We start from the raw sequence: 23,717 nt of genomic DNA, 5'->3' as shown, positions 1-23,717 counted from the left end.
CCACAGAGCATCTTTCTCAAGTGATATTTTAAACAGTGAGATACAAAGAACTAATTAACTTTGGCTGTCTAGCACCAGTCTGCTTCTAACAATTTACATTTTGTAAATTCATTAAATTCTAACCAGTTTGAATCACAGCTCTTTAATACTCTTCTGAGGCATTCTAAATATTATGTACAAAAAAACTAGAATTAATAGTCAAAATAATCAGACATGTTTCAAAAAGCAAAATCTCTGTTTCTATTCTTGTACAAGTCACACTTTTAACCCAAATGGCTGCTATTATTATTATTATTATTATTATTATTATTATTATTATTATTATTATTATTATTATTATTATTATTATTATTATTATTATTATTATTATTATTATTATTATTATTATTATTATTATTATTATTAGGAAGTGCCATCACCATCATCACAATCAGAGAGTGCTTATCAATGGCTCCTTCTCAAACTAGGCTCAGTCCTGGGCCCAGTGCTCTTCAACAGTTTTATTAATGACTTGGATGAAGGGGCACAGGCAATGCTTTCCAGATTTGTGGATGACACAAAATTGGGTGGAATAGCTAATGCCCTGGAAGACAGAAACAAAATTCAAAAAGATCTTGATAAGCTTGATCACTGGGCTAAAGTTACAGGAAGCAAGATTTTGGTTGACTATAAGGAAAAACTTCCTAACTGTTAGAGTAGTATGACAACGGAACCAATTAGCTTGGGAGTAGGTGAGTGCTCTAATGCTGGAGGTATTCAAAAGAAAATTAGACAACCATTTGTCAGATCTACTTTGACTTGGATTTCTGTGTCAAGCAGGAGGTTATGCTCAGTGACCTTACAGGACCCCCTTTGGACTTCATTATTCTGTGCTTCAATTTAGACACCGTGAGATAATTGCCTCAGGGAACAGATACTAGGAGGCAACAGCAGGCTTTTGGCAGGGCAAGAAATATACTAAGTGAGCCACACTGTTTCTGCTTTTGGTGAACAGGGATGTAAAGAATACTCCCTAAAATCCTCATTCCTATTTTTTATAACTTGCTTTAGCTTCATGAGATACAGTACCTGAATAAGGAATGTAAAAGCCTTGTGAGATTCCTTATTTCCAGGTGAGACAAGGAGATGACTTGTAATTATGCTATGATTCTATGTTATTAGAATACATGGGATTCAGGATCTGCTTTATGAAACCTCTGCCTCTTTTTGGGGATCTCCTCTAAATCCTCAGTGTAGCATTTTTGAAAAAGCTCATCCACCAGTCAACCTCAATGAGACCATCGGCTCCTCAGCCAGAAGCAGTACTTCCTGAAGTGACAAAAGTCAACGTGTTCTCCTAGCAGTAGTATTTTCATACCTCTGCATTTTGCAAACTAGCTTGCTTGCTTTAGTGATTAGTCATTCATAGGCAAGCACAGGCTTAATTGCCAGCCCAGCTGCTACGTCAGGAAGGTCTGAAGCTACAGAGATTGTTGTAGGGAAAGTAAATTATCAGTTCTGTAATTGTGAAGCTGGTATCTCATTTAAGGCTGTGACAACACAGTGAGGGAAAAACAAATTACAGTAACTTGTCTTCTCTCGCTGCGAAGTCGCATTGGGGCATTTGGTTCTCTCCGATGTAAGTGACCACAGAAGCAGGGGAATCCCACTGGTGGAAAAAGGGCCAGAACTTTCCATCAGTCCTACCTCTTAACACCCCCTCCCTCGAATACAGTCTCCTCCACACCCTGAAAATCTGTTCCAGGCTGTGAACTGTGGGAGAAAGAACGCTGGAGGCTACAGAGGAAAGGGCAATAATTAGTCAAGGTCAGTTTCTCAATCTTTTGTCTGGGAAACAGTCTGACTAGAACTCCATTCAAAGGTGGCTCACAGTAGTGTTATAACAGTTGGTTCCAACTTACTGCTTACTTTTTTTTAAAATGTAATTTTCATGTTGTTTCCAAGCTTTCTTGGAAGGACCTCTGTATAAAAATAATTTAGGGGGGAAATTACTATAGTAAATGATAATCTAATGTATTTGTTGTCTGAATATATCTTTTCTTTCATATAAACATCTTATATAAATATAAATACAGTATGGTAAACAAACAAACAAACAAACAAATGAATAGAATAGCATCTAAAGTATATATTGTGCAAATATATGCTTCTTGCTTTATGTCTGACTCAGTTTCTTTCCAACCTCACTGGGAGACTCAATACTATAGTATTATGAGAGATGCTGAACATCTTGACTTATTGTCATGCATATCCTTTTTCTTTAGATGCTCCAGCTTATGTTCTTACCTGAAAGTTTCCAAAGCAGCTTCCTCCAGGCAGGGTGACATAACTCACAAAGGGAGGCCCAGGTGTGTTTAGCGACTCATAGACCACGGTGCCTTCACTTGAAAACACACCTTTTTGCTTCTGTTTATTCTCCCAGAATTCCTGAAGCATTGCCACAACATTCACTATGAAAACATGAACAGTGATATTCCATTAGCCATAGTCCATGGCTCAAGATACTGTACAGCAATAACAGACTTCACAGGGAAGCACAAAGATGATGAATTAAGACTTTGCTTTATGTTTTAACTTCATGCTTATGTTTGCTAGTATACTATTAAAGAGGTATTTCAGGGAAGCAGGCAAGGTTTGAGTATATAATTGCTCTATAATTAAATACAGTTATTAAATATTAGACATGGTTTAACAATTTTTATTTATTGCTTACAATGGATAAGAATTAGGTAACCCATTACTTAATTCTACAGGTAATTAGGTAATTCCACAGGTAATTCATTATCTAATTCTGCAGTTATTATTCAATTAATTCCACAATAATTGTTTCAATACCTGAAATATGGCTAGGTCAGAGTGTTAAGATTTTAGCAGAATTTTCTGGAAAATGTCTGTTTCAGGGAACTATAGTTCCCTGATTTCCCTAGCCATCAAAAAAGTTACTTTTCCCATCTTTAGATTTTCCCTGGTCAACCATGTGGAACAGCTCTGGATCTGAGCTGGTCAAGGTGACCGTTTTGCAGATAGCATCCTAACAGAGCCTTAACCCTTCAGTACAACCAAATCCAAACTCTTCCCTCAATCTACCTTCTGTTCAGAAGGAAGAACCTGTTCAGGAGGAGCCCTGCTGCAGGTCTCTATGGAGAGACTCATTCAGAAGCACTGCAAAACTCTGTTAAATAAGACTGTCAAAAACCATGCAATTGCATTGCGCAAAAGGCAGAGCAGGACCTCATTGGCGCGTTCCAGGCTGCCATCACATCCCCTACTGTCTCCCCCCCACACTGTCTATGCATTGGGAGTGTATTTTAAGTGCTGAAGATTACTGGACCCCAATTGGCCCAGAGTTCAAAATCAGGGATGTGGGCTACATCTAGTGGATGGGTTCCCATTGAAACATATCTCCAGTATGAGAATTGTGAGGAACAGAGCTGATAGGGAACATGACAGGGGTGCCATAGAGCTCAGTTTTTTAAATCTCACCTGCATGATTGCTAATTGTGTAAGCAAGAAATGACTCAGTGACTGAAATCCAGTAGTAATTTGAAATTAGAATAAGACCATTGAATTAATGGAACTACTAGACGACTTGACTAATATATATATACATATATACATATATACATATATAAAGTTTGTCATACCCTCTTTCCCTGAAAATAAAACCTAAGTATGATTTTTCAGGATGCTCGTAATATAAGCCGTACCCTCAAAATAAGCCCTAGTTAAGTGAAACCCCACCCTCCACATTGTGCAGCAACCAGAAGATGGCATGACTGTAAAATAAAACATCGCCTAAAAATAAGGCCTAATGCATTTTTTTTGGGGGGGGGAGTAAAAATTGATATAAGACCTTGTCTCGTTTTTGGGGAAACACAGTATATCAGCAGCAGCCAGAAGCACAGCTGCATTCTTCTGACATTGAGGCAGAGTTCCAAAGTATGGTGAGATAAGATACAGTGGGGTCTTGACTTAAGAACGGCTTGAGTTAAGAACATTTTGACTTAAGAACCACTCTCATAGGAAAATATTGACTTGACTTACATACTTAGATTTGGGTTAAGAACTGAAAAAAACCCACGTGGGAGGCAGGGAAAGTGCAAAATTTGAACTTTCAGTTAACTGTTGGCCAGTGAAAAGGGTGCCTGTCTGCTTCCTCACTCCTCCCAGCGTTTAGAGAGTGGATTGGGAGACAGTCTTCAGACTGCCTGGTACTTGTACTGCCTGGACTGTATTTTCCCTGCCTTCCCTGAACCTTTCTTGACCTAAGAAAAAAAAGAAACAAAATATCCCCCTCTAGTGGTCGAAGGCAAAATAGCAGCTTCCCATTAGTTTCTATGGACGGAAAAGAGCAGATACGGATCAAACGGTTTTCAATGCATTCCTATGGGAAATGCAGATTTGACCTGAGAACTTTTTGACTTGAGAACCGCCTTCCAATACGGATTAAGTTCTCAAGTCAAGACCCCACTGTAGTTCATTCTCATCGGTTATTAGTTTATTTTTATGAGCTGAGCTTCAGAGAACCATTCAAGAGCATCTTATCCCACTGCCAAGTGTCATCAAAAGGGGTAAAAATCTAATGCACTTTCACTACATGTCCAATGTATTTCATTCATGTCATATATCCCAAGTAGTGGTTGGCACTCTAAAAATCCCGTTTTTATAGCCTGGTTATACTAAAAATCTGCTTTATGTAGAAACCTAGAATGTTAAATGCTGAGTTACTCTCTCATTCAGTGACTTCTATGGATAGTTTAAGTGGAAAACATAATGACTCAGTAAAATAATATGAATAATAAAACCTGGTTTGACCTACCTTTCAGGAAGGCATGGAGCCCCTATTCCCCAATTAAACCAGAATGAAAATAGAAAACAGATGTTTATCTCAATCTGTGATTGTAGAATTAAGCTTTGACACGAACTGAACAAAGGTGAATAACCAAGCCTTCAATAAGAAGAATGAAAGGGGGGGGGAGAAGAGAAAATAAAAGAAAGGTTTTTCTAAATTAAAGTTGCATTCCTCTCTTGAGACCAGCAGAATTTATTAACTGTTTATTTAATGTGCTCTGCTACTTGCTTTTGGGCCTTAGAATTCATCAAAACAATGTAGCTAGCATATGATGGTATGATTGGTGGTCTGTTTGCATTCACATGCACTGAAGATATTCCTTTCTTTTCTCTATGCAGTTATGGCCTGTGGATACTACTATACATATAATGCCCTTGTAAAACAACCTAAATGGCAATCCTATACTTGCTCACTTGGGTGGACACAGTTAGGTCTCACTGAGCTGAGCAGACAGGTACAGGACTACAAGGTGAAACTGCTCAAGTTTTAACTAGGATTCGTGAATCTTGAGGTGTTGGCTGAGGGAAGTCTTGGGGAACAGCGGTCCTTCTCCAGGTGGTCTCCAAGCAGTGTGATGTTTTGGCAGTCTTAATGCAAGAATGTGAGCCTAATCACTTTTATTCTTGACTTCTTTGCACTTTCAGAGCCTGAAAAACCTCTTTTTGTTTGCTTGAATTTTCCCGCTGAAATTTTTCAGAAGAATCACTGTACAGTTTCCTCCCTTGGCTGGACAGAAATCTAGAATTATGCAAAGAGAACCTATCCTTTTTCTATAACAACATTTTAACTTCACCAGTGATATACAACAGGGGTCCCCAAACCTCGGTCTGACAGGACCAAGCCACGGAGACAAATCTCCCGCCCCTCCTGCATGCACAGATGCATGCACTCCCGATGCACACACCCCCACGCACACACAGATGCATGCACACACCCAGCACGCACACATGCACGCACGCATGCACCCCACTCACACACGTCTTCCCCATGCACACACAGACATACTCTTGCATGCATATATGCATGCACAGACACACACCCTGCCTCCCCCGCACACATGCTAAACCGGTCCACAGTGTCAAAACAGTTGGGGACCACTAATATACAGTATTTCCAAATACAAAATCTAGGTGTGTTTAACTCTCTGCTTCTGTTTTTACCTTGGCATTATGTTCTGCTTCTTGAGCCTTCATTTTATATTATTATTGTTCTATTTTAAATGATTGACTATTTTAAGAGGCTGTAAAATGGCCAGATAATTTTATTGGTGAGATTTGAAATAAGTAGGTCCCTTAGATAAGTAGGATATAGGAAAATAAATATATTTACTTGGAATTCTTGTGGTTTAAATTGTTTATAGGACAATGCTGTGTGTGCCTGCCCAGTCAGGAGTACATTGAATTATATTCAATATGACTTATTTCCAGGTCAGTGGGAATGAGACTGCATTCTGAGGCTGCAATGCTATACCCACTGAACTGAAAACAAATCCCATAGAAATCAATGACACTTCTGAGTAGACATGTGTAGGATTGTGCTGTCACTATCAGCTTTCAACAGATTTAAGGGATGGGGCTAATGTGTTTTTGCAAAACTTGTCCTTGAGTTGTGTATTTGGTACATTCCACTTAATATATAAGTCAAATAAATAAATATTCTTATATAATTTAACATACCTGCCAGAAAGGGAATGTGTGAAGAGACCATAAATGTTTGCAGATTCGGTTGACTCACAAATATGTCCCCAGGTCATAACTGCAGCCATCAAGTGAAGATAGACCCAGGCCAAAATATTTTGCTGCTTAAAGGCTTAGCAGAAAATGTCACAGAATTTTGAATTTCTGGTAAAAATTCCTTTTTGCTACACAGTAGAAGTGCAGAGAATCACAGAGGAGAATAGTTACAAGTCCCCCAGGGACCACCTCTTTCAACCAAATGAACAGACCAACAGCGAACAAACCACGGCTTCCAACTGACTGAAGGGAGGGAAAAGCATTCAGCAGACAGGTGGGGCTCTCTTTCGAATTTCAAGAGCTGGAAGGAACAATGGTTAGTACTGGACGGATAGACAATCACCCCAGACCAGAAAAGTGCCTCAGACAGCATGTGAGGTTGTAAATGAAAGATATTTGAATGCAGATCTCCTGAGTCCTAGTCCATCACTCTATTTACTACACCACACTGGCTCTTGATGCCATTTTTATAACTGAACAGAAGAAACTGGGTAGTCCCATGTCTAAACGGACAGAAAGGAGGCGACACAGCACTTAAAAAACCAAGGAAGCCTGCTATTTGAAGCATGTGAAAGCAGGCACATTGCAGCCTTACTAGTAAAGTGAAAAGGAGCCATAACCCTGAGAATTTTTCATTGTCAGAAATGAGCTGTTTATATAAAGAACACACACAGTAAGTATTTCCTGCTTAGTCAGTTTTAAACTTTAAAAGGGTTTTTAGAAGAAGGATTGTTTTAAGTAACGTGTCAGAGTATTATTAAATAATCATTTGACTGCAGAGAAAAGTATAAACCTTTGGAATTTAATACTTTTCATATCAGATTATTATTTTTTTTAAAAGAGAAGGCTCTTTCATGCAAGGCTACTAAAATTGTCTTCCATTTCCTCAATCAATCCATGGCACGTAATCAGTAAAACCATATCATTTAAACAAATACCATAACTTATAAGTGCACCTTCTTGCAGCTGCGTTCCATTAGAGGCTATAATTTAACCCACACCTCACAGGGAAGCTGTAAACATTGGACCGTGCCTGATATTGCTAGCCTGTTTGAATGTGTGGAAAGAGGGGAAACAATGCCATTTACTAAAAATAGTTGTACATTGTATGTCAGAGAAAGACGTACAGGAGAAATATTAATTGATATCTGATAGTTCAGGAAAAATCATGAAAAGGCCGTAGGTTGTGGAAACAACATAAATGCAGGAGCAGAAGATTCCTTTAATTGACCATTAGGAATAGAAAACAAATAAACACTCCAGCCTTTCTCTGATTTTCCCTGAACTGTAAGATACCACAGAATGGCTGATCAGGGAATCAACTAAGATCAATGTGAGTTCTCAACATTATGGAGTGTTGACACCAAACAAGCAGGACTGCATACTAAAGAAGGCATCCACCAGGCAAAACTATTTACTGTATTTGGCTTTAATTTGGCTTAAATTGACTGTTCCTGGTGGATTAATGACATTTAATTTATTTTTATTTAATTTATTCCTAATCCCAACTCTGTTAGAGGCAGGTCATGTCACTGGGCAGTCTTCCCCAATCCTCCAGCTAAAAGGAAACTCTTTGAGTTTCAAAAAGGCAGGAAGGGAGGCAGATGACTTGTGTGGGTGTCCTATGTTTTAAGAGATAGTCATAAATTCCAAATGGCTAATTGAGGAGAAGCTTGAAATCAACATGCATGCTGCAGATATTTTAATCTAAGAAGCCAACCTGGCCTACACTATCAGCCGTGTGAATTTGGGATATTAATACAAGCGCGTATGTTTGGAAGTACCCATAAGAACTTGATGCACAGCCTTAAAGAAGATAATTTATCATCAAAAGCTCCTTGTTTGTTTTTTGTTTCTTTGTTTTATATTCTTAATGGAAGATTAAAGGTATCACCTGCTCCTTCATTTGTATTAACTGACATGTTGCTTTTTATAGGCCTAATTACTGGCTAAAGCTTCTCTTCTCTTCAGAAGGCTGAGCACAGATGTCACTTTTGGACTCCTTTCAATCAGAATGGAAACTACAACTTACAAAAGAAATAAGGCAAATGGGTTTTTCTACCAACCTTCTCTTGATGATGGAGTATGTCAGTGCTAAAGCAGCACTCAAACAAAGAACCTGGGACATAGAACTTCAAGAGCATATGAGCTAGTCAAGCAAATACAGTACACTGTTGTTACTAATAATGCTTTTACAATATCTTCATATCTGATGAGCACAATGTGAACAAAGGCCAGAAGAGCCTTCACATTAGTGAGACTTAATGTTTTACCCTCTAAGCTCATGGAGGGAAGATTTCAACATGTATCTATCATGGATAGCCTGTGTCCACGTAATGATGGCCAAGTGGAAACTGTAGATCATATCTTACTGTACTGTCTTTTCTATAGAGATCTACGCACCAACCTCCTAAGCACAATCATTCTCAGATATCCAGGGAGACCTGATGAATTTTACATCAAGCTACTTCTTTCCGATCAAGACTCCCTTATTACATGTTCTGCAGCAAAATTTTGTGCAGCAGCAATGGCACAGCGCTCTCTTATAGTCTCCTGAGTTCACAGGTCGACTGATTTTAGCATGAGTGTGGTTTATTGTTGAGTGTAGAGAAAAGTTGTGGTCCCAACAGAAGGGAGGAAATGTTTACAAATCTTTACAAATATGTAGGAAGGACTCCCTATAACCCAAAGACCCTGTCCAAACCAGCTTGTCCTAGACAATCGAATGGTTCAAGGATAGCTATAAAAATGCTATATTTGATTCTCCCCATATTTTACAACCAGTACACAATTATCTATTGTACACTTTTTAAATTACATTTTGTATATTTTAACCATATAATATGTTTTATGAACTGGATGTACACTTTTTAAAATTGCATTTTGTATATTTTAACCACATAATATGTTTTATGAATTGGTTGTATATTTTAAAACTGAATTTTGTATATTTTATCCATTAATATGTTCTATGAGCTGGTCACCTGACCATAATAAATAAATTCTAAAAACAATTTATAGGCCAAACTGCTGTAATATGTAAACAGATTGGATTCTGATTACATATGCCATTGGGCAGTGGAAAGTAGATTTCCCTGTTTTTTCCTGTTCACTGCGGTAGTCCTTCTAGTTGTTCAGAGCACAATGAATGGGATAAGCTGTGGTATATGAGGGGGAAAGGATTTAAAAAATTGAGTGGAGGGATGTCCTTAATTTAATTTAAGCTTTCATAGACAGCACTTCCTTCTATCTATGAAAAACTCCTTCCAGATAATTCATTCATTTATTCATTCACATTCTCTCTCTCTCTCTCTTACTCTCTCTAATACACACAGGTAGTATTCCTACTTTAAAATGTGATCATGGACTGATAATGCTAATCATGCTATTTCTAATAAGGGTATCCAAGATTGCTGCTAGAGACTACTTTAAGTGTTGTTTAGAACTACTGGCTGCATCCAGGTGGATCATCGTAAGCTGAAATATCAACTCTGTTTTGTTGTTAGGGTAACCCCTGTGAAATATTGGTTCAGCCCAAATGGGTGGGACTAAGAAAGAGTGGGCCTGGGATTAAGAGATTTGGATCAGAAAGAGCTGATGTTGTCACTTAGATTACTATGGCCCTTGCCACCTGGTGAGTGTTGTGTATATTGTAACTTTTTTTTTGTAGTGGTGTTGTCCAGTTTTACCTTGGGGAAGAGCACCTCATTTCGTTGCACCCACTTGTGAGTGCAATGACAAATAAATTTCTTATGTCTTATGTCTTATGTCTTAATTCCTATGTTTGTGTTGGAGAGGTGAATCCACATAGTGAATTCATGTATATGGAATTAAATTGATATTTTTTCTAGGGATTTGAAAACTCTGCACGTGGAGCTGATTTCTCAATGTTGTGGACAGTTCAGGAAGATATTTTGGATTTTTGTCTGAATTTGAAATTAAAATGGACACTTGAACTTTGCAATTCTACAAGCAACTTCTGTATTGATGCTGTTGCTGAGGACTTGGGTGCACAAATTGTTGCATTTTGTTCTTGTTGTAATCGCTCATATTGTCTGCTCTATAACTGTGAATAAGAAGAGACTCACTTTGTGAAATTGTGTTTGCAAGGTTCATGAATAGATATTTAAGTAAACAAATAACCCCATAGAACTTTAAAGTGTTGCATTAGCAAACTCTCTGTAAACTTGGCACAGGTTAAGAAGAATGTTCAGCCGTTTCCCCTTGTTTCCAGGTCCAACGCTTTTCCACATGTGAAGAGTGATGAGTCCGAAGAGAACAGCTGCTGCTCACTGCATGAGGTGGGATGCTGATTTTCAGGCTTCTGACTCATGTGAAGAGCCCCTACAGGTAGCAGCAGCTTTCCTTTTCAGACTTGTTGCTCTCCATGTACAGCAGAGTGGCAACGCTGGGAAGATTGGCACACTCTCCTTTATCTGTGGCAAATGCATATATTTTGCCAAAGATTCAACAGTGCTCTATGCAAACCCTTTGCCCATGTCACTCTTTGATGCACCCTGCATATATTTAAACAAGCAAACAAGGCAGAATGTATTTTAGCTAACTATACTTTCCACTTTTGTATGCCTAGAACACAATGGACAGCTCTTTTGCAACAGGTCAGACTATTAAATTATGGTTTGAGACTGATTTATTGTCCTGGTCTGTTGTAAAGAGGGACATGCTGGCTCTGCGGCTTAAACCGCAGAAGCCTTTGTGCTGCAAGGTCAGAAGACCAGCAGTCAGAAGATCAAATCCACGTGACAGAGTGAGCGCCCATCGCTAGTCCCAGCTCCTGCCAACCTAGAAGTTCGAAAGCATGTAAATGTGAGTAGATAAATAGATACCTCGGTGGGAAGACAAAGGCATTCCGTGTCTAGTCGCGCTGGGCACATGACCAGTGAAACTGTCTTTGGACAAATGCTAGCTCTATGGCTTGGAAATGGGGATGAGTACCGCACCCTAGAGTTGGACACGACTGGACTAAATGTCGAGGGGAACCTTTACCTTTACCTTGTTGTAAAGCTCAATAGTGTAACTATTGTTTCTGGTTGGATGAAAGAAGAAATTATAATTAATTGGTGCTAGTTTGTTTGGAAGGACAGATCCTGAAGCTGAGGCTCCAATACTTTGGCCATCTCATGAGAAAAGAAGACTCCCTGGAAAAGACCCTGAAGTTGGGAAAGTGTGAGGGAAAGAGAAGGGAACGACAGAGAACGAGATGGTTGGACAGTGTCATTGAAGCTACCAACATGAATTTGACCGAACTCTGGGAGGCAGTGGAAGATAGGAGGGCCTGGCATGCTCTGGTCCATGGGGTCACAAAGAGTCGGACATGACTAAATGACTAAACAACAACAACCGTTTGTTTGGAGGTTTGTGCAAAAAAGTTCTGTGCTTGTTCATATTTTGGGCTTCTCAGTTGTCTCAGAAACGATTCTGCATGAATCTAGTTCTGCTCTGTCTTCTCAGGCTTTTCCTTTTGGGATAACTGTGCTTTTCAATTCAAGCATATCTGTGTTGTAAGCTTCCTTCTGATGTCAGTCTGCTAAAAGCCAAAACACACACGCAAAGGTTTTTCATGCAGAAATCTGTAAGTGTCTAGTCTGCATTTGATGCACTTTCCTTTGGCTCACCTTGAGGCAACCTGAGTCAAACCACACATTAGAGGAAATGTGTGTTTCCCCCTATTACAAAGATTTCATTCACGACACACAGTTGCTTCAAAGCTTTATGCCTTAGACCTGCAAATAAAGCTTGTTTTTACTTCCTGAAGACTGATGATAAAATAAAATCTAGCTCAGTGGTCATGGAACAGGGATAAATTACCTCAAAAGGGGTAAAAATGAAAATCCTGGGGGTAATGAGTATGGTCGCGGCATGCATTTTACCCCCAGGCATTTTATTTCCGACGATGCTGTGTGTAGGTGGGCATTCCGTCGTGGGGAGAGCGAGCCCTGGTGAGGAACTGCACAGGGCACCCGCATTCCCTCCTCACCTCCAAAGTTGGGGGGAGGGTGGCGTACCAGGCCAGCTAGACTCTGCCCAATGGAGCCGTGGCCGGGGCTCTCCTTACTGCCCATGCCCACCCACCCAGTGCACTGGTGAGGAGGCCCCCTTCCCACACCACCTCACCTGAGCTCATGGCCAGTGGACCTGCCGGACCTGCGGCACCCGCCTCCCCTCACCAAGGCCAAGCAGTGTGGTTGCTCCAGACTGACTGCCCAGGTGGTGTTTGCAGGTCCCCGGCAAGCGCAGAGGCGGGGGGGGGGGGTCAGCCGTGGACAGCGAGAGACAAGGGGGGGGTAATGTCGACATATATAAATTTTTGGGGGGGAAAAAAGGTAAAAAAGTTCCCTGACCCCTGATCTAGCTGATTTGTAACATGCAGAATGATGCAAGCTGATGCTTGAACAAGTAGACATCTTTTACTTCTTAAGGAAGCTGCCCTTCCAGTTATGTGCCAAGAGTACCCCTCTAGTTTGGGCCAAGCACAGTGCATAAACAGGCTGATGGAATACTCAATTTACAGTATATAGCTCCCTGTAGCTAGTTCATCTTAATCTGATCTGTTGCAAGAACATGCCTCTCAAAGGATCTTCTGACTTATATCGAGGGTGCCTGAGAAATGTGTTCCATGCCACTCAAACAGCTCTCACCTTTAGAGATCTTTCTTGTTTCTTTCTTCCTCCCCCCCCCCCCCATTTTTATTTTTCGTGAATATAGTTGTTATTCTGCTTTATGTACCATCATGTTGCTTTCAACATAACAGCAATTTTGTTGTTGTTGTTCTGATTCAACACACCTTTGAACATTTTATGTTCAGACCCCAGCTTGATTCTGACATGTATTTCCAAGACAACAGAAAATATATAAAATGTAAGATAAACTGAAAAGTTTCCTTTGCTTACTCATACATCACAGTGACACCTGGTGTTTTAATCATAAAACACCATTTGAAGTGTAAATACAACTAGGGTGACCCCAGAATAACTACTGTGGGGGAGCAAAGGAATGGGAAGAATAATTAGGAGAACAAGAATTAAATTTCTGCTTGTATTGAACTTTGATATACTGTGACTATGAGCTAGGGTAATGGGATTGTGGAAAATAATCACCCCTTCGAGTCTCCTCTATAATCACGTATATCCTTCATTATTTCCAAGTAAGCTGTGAACTGTATTGGGCTACAAAGATGGAAGTAACGTCTCTCCAATAGTGCAACTACTGGAAGTAAAGCCTCTTCAATAGTTTGATTAATTACCTTCCACATTAAGCAGAACAGATAGTGCTCAGCAACACATAATAGGATAAGCCTCATAAGAGAAGGGGTGGGTTGAATGATGTTCCCCCTGAAGAACTATTTTTAATGGTTCGCCCGTATTGTGATGCCAAGATTCCATCGAAAATGATATTCTGACTGTTTATGCCACGTGCTGTCCTGCTTTATCATAGCTATTCTTCCAGCCAAAAGATCTGTGGGTGGTCATAATAAGTTTGTCTCTGAGACCAGTACATACACTTTCAATCAAAACCTTGTCAGATGATCTTCAGGAATCTGCCACAAAGGAAGGAGGGGGAAAGTCTCCTACCTTTCCCAGATGAAATTCTTTCTAGTTATGAGACACATCTGTTCTCTTAAGGCTTCAGAAGAAAAAGTTCAGCTTAACATGGGTCTGCAATAACACTGCATCATCCTTCTTCTGGGTGGCCTAGGAAGCTCTGTTTGTGTTTGTTTATCTGTCTCTTGATTTCTGTCAAACTACATATGGAATCACCAATACATAACTCGGTTCTCTCACCAGCTGGTTATTTAAAGCCATCCATCCCAGAAAGAATGCGTAAGGCTGGAATTACCGACTCTTAACATAGCTACTGACAAAGAAATTAAGCAGATACTTTAAAGAAATATCTCCCACACAGTACCATGAGGTATAATATAAATTACAATTTCGTTTCTGTGTGAAGTGTTATTCATCAAAAGTAACCATGGATTTTAATACAGCGGTGTACAATATAATACCAGTGAGTAGTTTAGGCTATAACGGACATATTCTATTTTTTTTTAAAAGAACAACAAGAACAGCCTGATGCTGGAGAAGGTGACCTTTCTAAGGGAATCCATTCACTGTGAGACAATCTTTCAACCTTTGTTTTCTGCACAAGATTTTGGAATTTTGACCTTTGGACCACAGAGGTAAGTGAATGAGGGCAATGATTCTAATCCTTTCCCCAAAAAATAATACCTTGCAAGTTATTCTCTTAAAAATCTTGAGTCAAGATACTGAAGTTGGAGCCATAAATGAGTGAAGCTATCTCTCACCAACAAAAGGGTGGGAAAAGGGGTAGAGAGAAACAGGCTCACTTTAATGCTGAGTGAGCCTGTGAGGTATAACAATTTTAAACACATGTAGAGTGCTTCTTGATATAAGTGACTTTTAGGGCACACATTATTTAGCAAATATAAGTACCAGTACAGAATTTTGTTTTTAAATGTAGCACAAAGAAACTATAAGCCTTATGCAGGGGTGTGTGTGTGTGTGTGTGTGTGTGTGTGTGTGTGTGTGTGTGTGTGTGTGTGTGTGTGTGTGTGTGTGTGTGTGTGAGAGAGAGAGAGAGAGAGAGAGAGAGAGAGAGAGAGAGAGAGAGAGAGGAGATTACTACAAGAAAAACATGCATACGGCTTATTTGGAGGGAAAGTATGAAATGTGATTAAAAGAACACATGTGAATCCTAGTGCTAGTTAAAACTGTAAATGTTAAACATTCAAAACATTTTCTATAAGTTTAAATGAAACCTTGCTATAAACAGAAGTGCACAAGATAAATGTAGAATATTTTAATGTAGCTCTTCTAATATATTAAGCAATTCATTAGAAAATAGAAAATGCTTTTCTGAGTTCTAATGATGTCAAAAGGACAAAAAATACCAAATAATAACAACATTTCAACACCACATGTGCAAATAGAAAGACAGAGAAATGGAAAGGCATACTGAAGTGTTCAAAGCACTACTGGAATATGATAGACTATCCTGTACAATATCCCTATACTACAAGTTTTTGTTTGACAAGATGGTATCATCTCAGTAGTTCAGAAACTTTGTTTGGTACTTACAGTCTTTAAATGCAAGTGCAGGATCTCGGTGAGGTAGGACTTGGGAAATTATATGTTGTAGAGATTCCAAAGTTCTGTCCATCTTGGTCTGCTTTTTTCCAGACTGCGTGCACCAAGCGCCCACATGCCTGAATTCTTCCAGTACGGTCCGGAATTTATGCAGTTCATTGATGGACTGGATTACCAGAGAATGTCTTTCAACATCTGCCAATCAGACATTGCCCAGATTCAAAAGACCCTTCAGGGGGTCTCCCTCCCTGGCGCACTTATCTTTGTTGTAGGCTGAGCTAATTAGCTGGGGAGGCAGGCTGACAGACTCTTTCCTACCCCTTTTTCTTCTGTTCAACACACCCACCTACTGGCTAGCTGGAGAAGGTAATCATGTGAAAGACCGTCCTCTTTTCATCCTGACATTGAGTGAAGCTGCTGAACCAAAGTTTTTGCTAATTGAAGAATCTATCTTCACTATTAAAAAAATACTAGGAAAAACCTGAAGCTTAGTATAAGATGCTGCTCATCGGAGGAGCTTAAAAACTGTAGATAGATTTTGTCGGAACAAACCACAGAACATTCACTTCCTTTTTAAAAACATGTGTTTTGACATGTGTCAATATAAATAATGTTCTCTCTCTTGCTGATGTTGGTTGCTTTTTTGTGGGGTTGATTTGCCTAAAAAGCAAATGGAAATGTACAGCACAATTCTGTGCATTTCTATTGAGAAATTTGAATGAATTCAATGTGTTTCCCTCTCAGGTAATAGAATATAGAATTGCAGCCTTGGTGGAGTTTGCCTGGAAAGGCGATTTCTTTCAATTTCATGCCATGTTAAAAGTCATCATAAAACCACCCACAGCATTACAGTATTGTGAAGCTGAAATAGCTATGGGTAGATAAAATCTGAAATGTTGCAGCTGGCCATCTGAATTAAATTTCACCATCTTGTAGGGTTTTTGTGCATGTGTGTGTAAACTGTATATTGTTAATTTCATTCAAGGGTGGAAATCAAAGCCAAACGTTAACTCACTGTTAAGTCCCATTGAACTTACAGTATTGGGACTTCTGTGCAAACATGTATATGACACATGCGTAGCATGCCAGAGGTGTATCTAGAAGCAGCTGGACTACAACTGCCATCTGATCTAGCTGGCATCGTCAATAGTTGGGGATGATGCCATCTGACATCTTCCGGAGAACGAGGTTGCTTTCCTCTTTTCTGTAGGACCAGGCTATACATAGGTAATTTGTGGAGTATAGCCAGATAGATTTGTCAGATCTGTGTATATTGCCTACTCAGTAATTTTAATTGATTCCTAATTTGAAAATTGGTTTAAATAACGATCCATATAGTTTTATACTGTACTAGAAAAACCAGGTCACAGACACAAGAGCCAAAATCCAGATGGTTTACACAACCATGTAAGTGAAGTGCACTATTTTCTGGTCAATCTTTTGCAAGTTCCCAACTGTGCAACAGTCACCCAGGAAACAGCAAAAACTGCTTGAACAATTACCTTTCTGCACAGATTCTGCTATTGGATCATGGCCAGGGCTTATATAATTCTTATAGGCATACTTGGTGGGAAATGGAAAATTTTGTGAGGAGAGTTGGAGAAAACTACAGTCATGCTTGAATTTCTGGAAAATGTTACACAAAAGTCTGTTTGGTTTGGTCTTGTGATGACCAAGAATACAGATTCAGTGTTTTAACATCCCAAGGAAACAAGTTGAAGAGTATATTACATGAGCCAATTGTGGAGTTTTATTTTTACGTTTCATTAGTAAGCTTGTTCCTTACCTGGAAGATGCACGTTCGTTGACTGTTCCCACAAGCCTAACCACAGCTATTACCGTTTCATTACATTTTGAATCCAGCTGCATCACCCCACAGTTGGCAAGAAATGAGTGTGTGTGACAGAACTTGATGACAAAGTCCCTCTGCAGAAAGTCCATTAAACCATTTAAATCAATGTGATAATGGTGGTTTGTATAGCCCTTGGAAGTAGAAAGGTTGGCCACCTTTACTGTAGTTCTACATGTCTACTGATGTATGCACAGAGCTCTCCTTTCTGAGAGAAGATCCTGATTATATGAGGATCCTTTGTCGTGTCATAGAGGTCTATGCATAGATATCAGGATGTGTGTAAATGTGGCTATGTATCTGTATATACACAGAGAATTATTATTTACATCTTTTACTTTATACGAGTTGCAAATATTAATGAGGCTAGCAGAAAATAAATCTCAGATGATATTTATAATTTCTATAAAATATATTCATTTCATTAATTAAAAAAGATCACAAGAGAATCTTCTGAAACTTCTTAGATATGTGATATATTTCTTCAGACTGCAAAAATGTTGATTAAACCTGCATGTTTCCTGAAGTTCCCAGTAAATAAAGCAAAATTTTGTTTAATAATCCACATATGAAACATAAATGGAGCACTGAAGAGTTCATCCCTTGTGTAAACTTTCTGGTGACCTCTGATGACTTCAGATATTTTAGGAATTCTGCTGCTGTTTTTGTTAAGAGATACATCTTGCTATAATGTTGAGACCAAATCCCTTCCTCATCCATTTCCATATACACTGTGCAATCTAAATAAATCTGAAAATGAAGGAGTAATGATTACTTAGATCCATACCTTTAAATGATTATCTAAAAGCATTGCTTTGACAAAGTCATTCCAAAGCAATCTTGTGTGCTTCCTCAGAACTCCCATTGCTGTAGGTTCAGTGGGGTTTATTCCGAAACAATAACTACAGCTTAAATCCCTTACTTAAACTGTACCCTAACTGAAACAAATACATGAGACTACATTTAACATTAACCCTTAGCTACCCTTAGCTCTCTACCTGCTGTTTCTCTTTGCATGGCATATTTCCCACCTGAACATATATGGCTCTGCAGGAGATCACCACAGATTGCCACTGAAATTTCTTCTCCCTGACTCTCTTCTGGAGGTGCTATGACATGCTCAGACAATTGTAATAACTACTGAATATGAGGATTAAGTTCTTACATTCCACATTTGCATCCAATGGTCCGCTCCTTTGCAGCCTCCTGGCGTATGGCATCTTTGAGATTGTTGTGGGAGTCAAGGTAACAATACATGAGGTGTGAGTTGGGGGAGATGGACACACTTGTGATAAGCTGAGTGGCAGTGTACTGGCTTGAGAGGTGGCGGGGCTGGGAAAAGCAGAATTAGGGGTTTAAAATTTTGCTAATTTTTCTGATTGCTCGTTTGTTTAATGTTGATACAAGATAGCGGAAGTCAACCCACTCTATAGAAATGTCATCCTTGTTTCCAAAGTACTTATCTCCAACATTCTTATATGGTACGTGGCACTCCTAAACCTTCTGATCTCAGTAATTCAAATTGTCTAATCTCAGAAAGTAACTTCCTGAATCATACTCTCATAGAAACTGAGTCTCAAGCCTCATCACAATCATCGAGTGATGGTGACTCAGGACTCTGGTTCTCTTCATTTGTCTTAATGTTATACACTATCTAGCACCACGCTTTTCACAGCCAAAAGGCAGAACATGAATCCAAAAAAATGAGCTATACTGTTAATATTTTATATACTCTTTGGCTTCATAAGTCAGTAAGCAGAAAGCAGGCACTTGAGTCCATTTAAAATTTCAGTTGCTACTGTAGAAAAAAATAAACATGCATCATAAATTAACTATACACTATTATAAATCAAACCTCACAATAGTGGTTCCTTAGATATGCAAGGTATTGTGTACAGCAGAATGTCACATAAAGAAAATTATCGTCACCAGTTGTGCTTACACTTCTAAACTACAGTATTCTTTCTACATAAATGGGTTGTTCTTTTCTTAAAGGCCCTTGGCCTTCTATACTAAATTACATCCAGCAGAGGAACTGTTTTCTTCATTTTGTGTTAGACAGGCAGCGTTGGCCAGTCTAAAACCATACCGTTTGACCTAAGTGGCCCCAGTTAGAGTTTTTGAGATCTTCCATAACAGGCTACCTAGTAAGTGGTCAAATGTATATGAGCAAAATTTATTAGCAGTTGCGCTGACCTGCTCAGAGATGGAGTAGCCACCAGCCTGCCCAAGATCATTTTTATTACTTTGTCAGTTTGGACAGGATTTATGCATGAGACCTTGGGGGTGTGGATAAAAAGGCAAATGAGAATTTCTGGGTTCAAAGCTCTGTTAGTCATGCAAGCTCTGCCAGGCTTTCGTTCAAGCCCAGAAATTAAAATATTGCTGAAGGTGTTACTTAAGCATTTCAAGGACTTTAAGGCAGTTTAGACAGAGTGAAGTTAACAGGGCTAAATAGTAATTAATATAGTTGAGTAATGGGTCTGAAAATGCTGCTCAGGTCTGCTGATATGCACCACCCTTACAGCTTTGCAGTCCGAGCCCCTGCATGATCACCCTTACTTTTTATTCCCCTTTAAAAAAAAGTTTAAAAAGTTCAGTATAATGTACTGCCTGAAAATTGTGTGCAGGGGGTGCAGTCTTATGAGGACTCATCTTCCAGAACAACCCAATGAGCACTTTATGGGGGCCAATCTATATTAAATATTATGAGATGTATGCCATATAAGATTGCCCTGGATTTAAGCATAGTTTGGAAAAATTACTTCCAAGTTGTTGTAAAAGTAACTTTTCCAAACTCGGAAAATAAGTGAAATACTGTTACACTAATTCTTCATACAAGTAGCCAGATGTTATAGGTTACTGACCTCAGTGACTTTCTCCAGTGATTGCTGCTAGAGACTTCTGGTTTAGTTTTGTGTTTCTCACACAGCAGCATGGCCAATTATATTCTGAAGTCCAGGCCACACCACTTCTTTATAATCCAGGAAAAGAAAAGAACGTTTCTTTCTCTGGAAAGCTACAAGGTTCCAGTCACAGAAAGCAACGGCTGTAGCTGATCGGCCCCAGGGGATGGAGAAGTGTGGCCAAACAGCAGGAGAGACAACACCATCACCAAGACATCACCCTTTTACTGCCTCCTTAAGATGGACACACAGAAAAACCTTCGGAACAGGAACTACGGGTATGTTATTGGATGGAAATCCAGAACTTGCACGGTCAGTGATGAAACGAATATGGGTGACACCATTCAAAGTTTAAAAAAATGAAAATCCACACCGGGTATGCCCAAGACATGGTACAGCTGGCAGAAATAAGCTTTTGGAGCCCATTGAGTCTGCTCTCCATTTAATATATTCAATTTAAATCTGATCTTAGCCGTACAAATGTAAAGAACAGAATCTGACATTTCAGTTAAGCAGAAAGCCACATCTTTCTTTGCTTTAGGAGGAAAACAAATCTGTGAGAACTCAGCCCCAGAAGTTGGCAGCCTCCAAACTGGACTTGATATTATGCATGTGTTCTCGACGCTGCTTAGTATAAACACTAGCTTCTCCTTTTTGCAGCCGTCGTCTGAGAGCAGCTTTTTGCTGTTTAGTTAGCTGACGCTTTATCTTCTGTTTCACCAGTTCCTAGAAGACATTTGCAAAACCCAGACATTAATTTCGTTTGCAAGTCACGTTACACATTAAGCACAGAGATACCCAAAATGTGCTCTGTATGGCAATAAAGTTGCAGAAATGTAGCGATTTGCAATATGTCATAGAAGAAACATGCAAAAGCAAGACGCAGAAAACTGTTCAAGAATATTTCAGTAGACATTCCGTTTTATTACGTATTCTGGTAAGGAGCGCCTAACAAAATGAACAAATTCTGCTCATGAGTTGTGCTCTGCAGTTTTTTTGTTTTTGTTTTAACTAAAAACAAGAGAAGCATATACACAAACAGAAAATAACAATTTAAGGATGATTTATTTGAAAGTGCCTATTGGACTATGGTTCCTGGTTGACTAGTGACATAGCTCAGATGTAAACGACAGTCTCGCACACAGCGTGGTGTGGATAAGAGACTGTTGGACTTTGGATACATCCAATCTAAGCTAAGCTAAGCAAGGTCAGATCTGGTTAGTACTTGGATGGAAGACCACCATGGAATATTAGAGGCCTCCAGATAGGGAAAGGAAAGTGTAACGCCTGAACTCTTGGGGGAGCAGCTGCCAGTCAGTGTTGACAGACCTGGGCTAAACAAATTCAATTGTCTGCATCACTATTTTACAGCTTCCTATTCTGACATGGGTTCAAATCCCCTGTCAATCTGAAGCTTGCTGATGGACCTTAGACAGCCACCATCTACATTGGCATGAACTCACTGGAAGAAGCATGGGATATCAAATCAATAATCAATTAACTTGAATCTTCCATTTGGATAAAGAATAAGCTTATGAAAAATGCAGTGCAAATTCACCCATATTTAGAATGGTTAACTAGTGAAGTTAAGAGGCAGTTGACCTTTGCAGAAGAGGGTTGTCAACATCTTTAAAAAATAATTTTGATTTATGGCCTGTCCTTTATTTCAGGCTCGGGGTAAAGCAGAGCTTTTCATTCACTCAAAGGATGAGTAAAAGCGTGAATTCCATGGCCAGGAGCAGCGTGCACAGGAGTGCAGGGTCTCCTTCAATACTGGACCCTCTGCTTTTTTATTATTACACCTTAACTTTTCAAACCAGAGGATAGAACTTTATTTGGAAGATGCCTCTAACTGGCTTTGTGTTGTTTTTTAAAAAAACAATGCTATTTACGTAGCAAATTTCTGAAGGGCTCCAGGTGCACCAGATCTTCAGCAATTTTTAAATTTTGACTTGCTGCTTAAAAAACAGACAGACAGAGACCTCCCACGTCAATGTTTTATTCTGCTCATTTTTCAACAAAGTTGAGAACAACTGCTCTTGCTGCCAACGTGCCTCCTGTTTCAAGACTTTACAGAAGGAGTTTGATTCCTTCTGTTTGGCCACTTCAGCAGCAGCAGCTTGCTAGGATTTCAAAGAATTCAGAAGACAAAGAACGCATTGTTTTGAATCCATTCCATTTGTCAGCAGATCCCTAGACTCCTGGAATGGAATTTGTTGGCTCTTCCAATTGTACTCTTAGTCCTTGTATAGCATTCCTGTTGGTAATCAAAGAAGAGAGCCGACTCCTTTGTCAGCCACATTGCTCCTCATAACGTTCTGGGAGCTGGTGGGGTAGGAGAATTGTATGTTGGCTACCCACTAAAACAAAGGTGGAACTGGATCCACTGACACCCATGCTAGTCGAGATGAATGTGATGTTTCAGTTTCTGCTCATGTTCTCTAATTACGCTAGCACAGATAAAAAGGGTAAAAGAAATCCTCATCGCAACTCTGACCATTTTCTCTTTTCTAGGCATGGCGTCTATTAAAATGTGCAAACTGCACACATGTACTAGAAATAACAACTAGTAAGGGAATGTAACTCCTGTGTCGAAAAAGAAAATGGAAGGGGAGTCCACAAATCCATGCTTTCTTTAACCCTTGCACTCTTCCCACCAACTGTCTTTGAATGCCCCATAAAGTATACAACCACTTGGAGGCACTCTTGTATAAGTGAAACAGTCACAGTTCATTAAAGGAGTGCAGAAAGCTGAAACAAAGGATCTGCAGGGATACCTGATGAGCCCTTTGCTCACTGTGAAAAGGTGTGTATTCCTTGGCTGTACAGAGCATCTAAAATAAGCTGGGTAAGTTGGGGACTTTTATCAAAATTCGGGAGTCTATGGTACCTATTGACATATTGGCATCTTGACATTATGCAATAAGAGCACTGGAATAAGATAAAATTAATGAATATTTTAAAAACAATGTTATCTTTAACAATGGAAACCCCAACGACCTTCAGATGAAATAGAATTGTCTATTATCCTAAACTCAAAGGTTCAATTATCTCAGTGGATATAACTGAACTGGATTCAATTAGAAGATAAATCATTTTTGTAAGCTTTAGAATAATTACAATTTAGATTTTTAGAAGACTTCCAGTCATAAAAGCTTAAGAAATACAATACTGTAAATTGCAACACACACAAAGGGACTGAAGGATCCTGCATCAGCTGAACAAAACAGTACCATAAATAAATACTGCCCC

The 23,717-nt window shown here is 39.3% G+C and overlaps 2 protein-coding genes and 2 long non-coding RNA genes across 4 annotated transcripts in view; 2 read left to right on the top strand and 2 right to left on the bottom strand.

Annotated features, from left to right (window-relative positions):
- The window catches only part of LIX1 (limb and CNS expressed 1), a 50,720-nt gene extending 34,886 nt beyond the window's left edge, over positions 1-15,834 (bottom strand). The window contains exons 1-2 of the mRNA XM_072992503.2: positions 15,702-15,834; positions 2,287-2,450 (exon numbers count right to left, since the gene is read on the bottom strand). Of these exons, the coding sequence (XP_072848604.2) occupies positions 2,287-2,450; positions 15,702-15,783 (246 nt within the window). The 5' untranslated portion in view covers positions 15,784-15,834. The remainder of the gene's footprint in view (positions 1-2,286; positions 2,451-15,701) is intronic.
- LOC144587035 (uncharacterized) lies at positions 814-23,715 on the top strand. The gene is made up of 3 exons (XR_013542182.1): positions 814-1,806; positions 14,658-14,782; positions 15,804-23,715. It is a non-coding gene; the product is annotated as an uncharacterized LOC144587035 (long non-coding RNA).
- LOC144587036 (uncharacterized) lies at positions 2,466-11,915 on the top strand. Its single transcript, XR_013542183.1, has 2 exons — positions 2,466-6,859; positions 8,522-11,915. It is a non-coding gene; the product is annotated as an uncharacterized LOC144587036 (long non-coding RNA).
- RIOK2 (RIO kinase 2) overlaps positions 20,891-23,717 on the bottom strand; it is a 17,402-nt gene continuing 14,575 nt past the window's right edge. Inside the window, exon 10 of the mRNA XM_020793221.3 lies at positions 20,891-21,191. Within this exon, the coding sequence (XP_020648880.3) occupies positions 21,030-21,191 (162 nt within the window). The 3' untranslated portion in view covers positions 20,891-21,029. The remainder of the gene's footprint in view (positions 21,192-23,717) is intronic.

The sequence above is a fragment of the Pogona vitticeps genome, chromosome 2 (assembly GCF_051106095.1).
Source record: "Pogona vitticeps strain Pit_001003342236 chromosome 2, PviZW2.1, whole genome shotgun sequence".
Classification (NCBI taxonomy): domain Eukaryota; kingdom Metazoa; phylum Chordata; class Lepidosauria; order Squamata; family Agamidae; genus Pogona; species Pogona vitticeps.
Note: the sequence above shows the minus strand (reverse complement) of the source record. Positions and strands in the feature narration are given on the sequence as shown.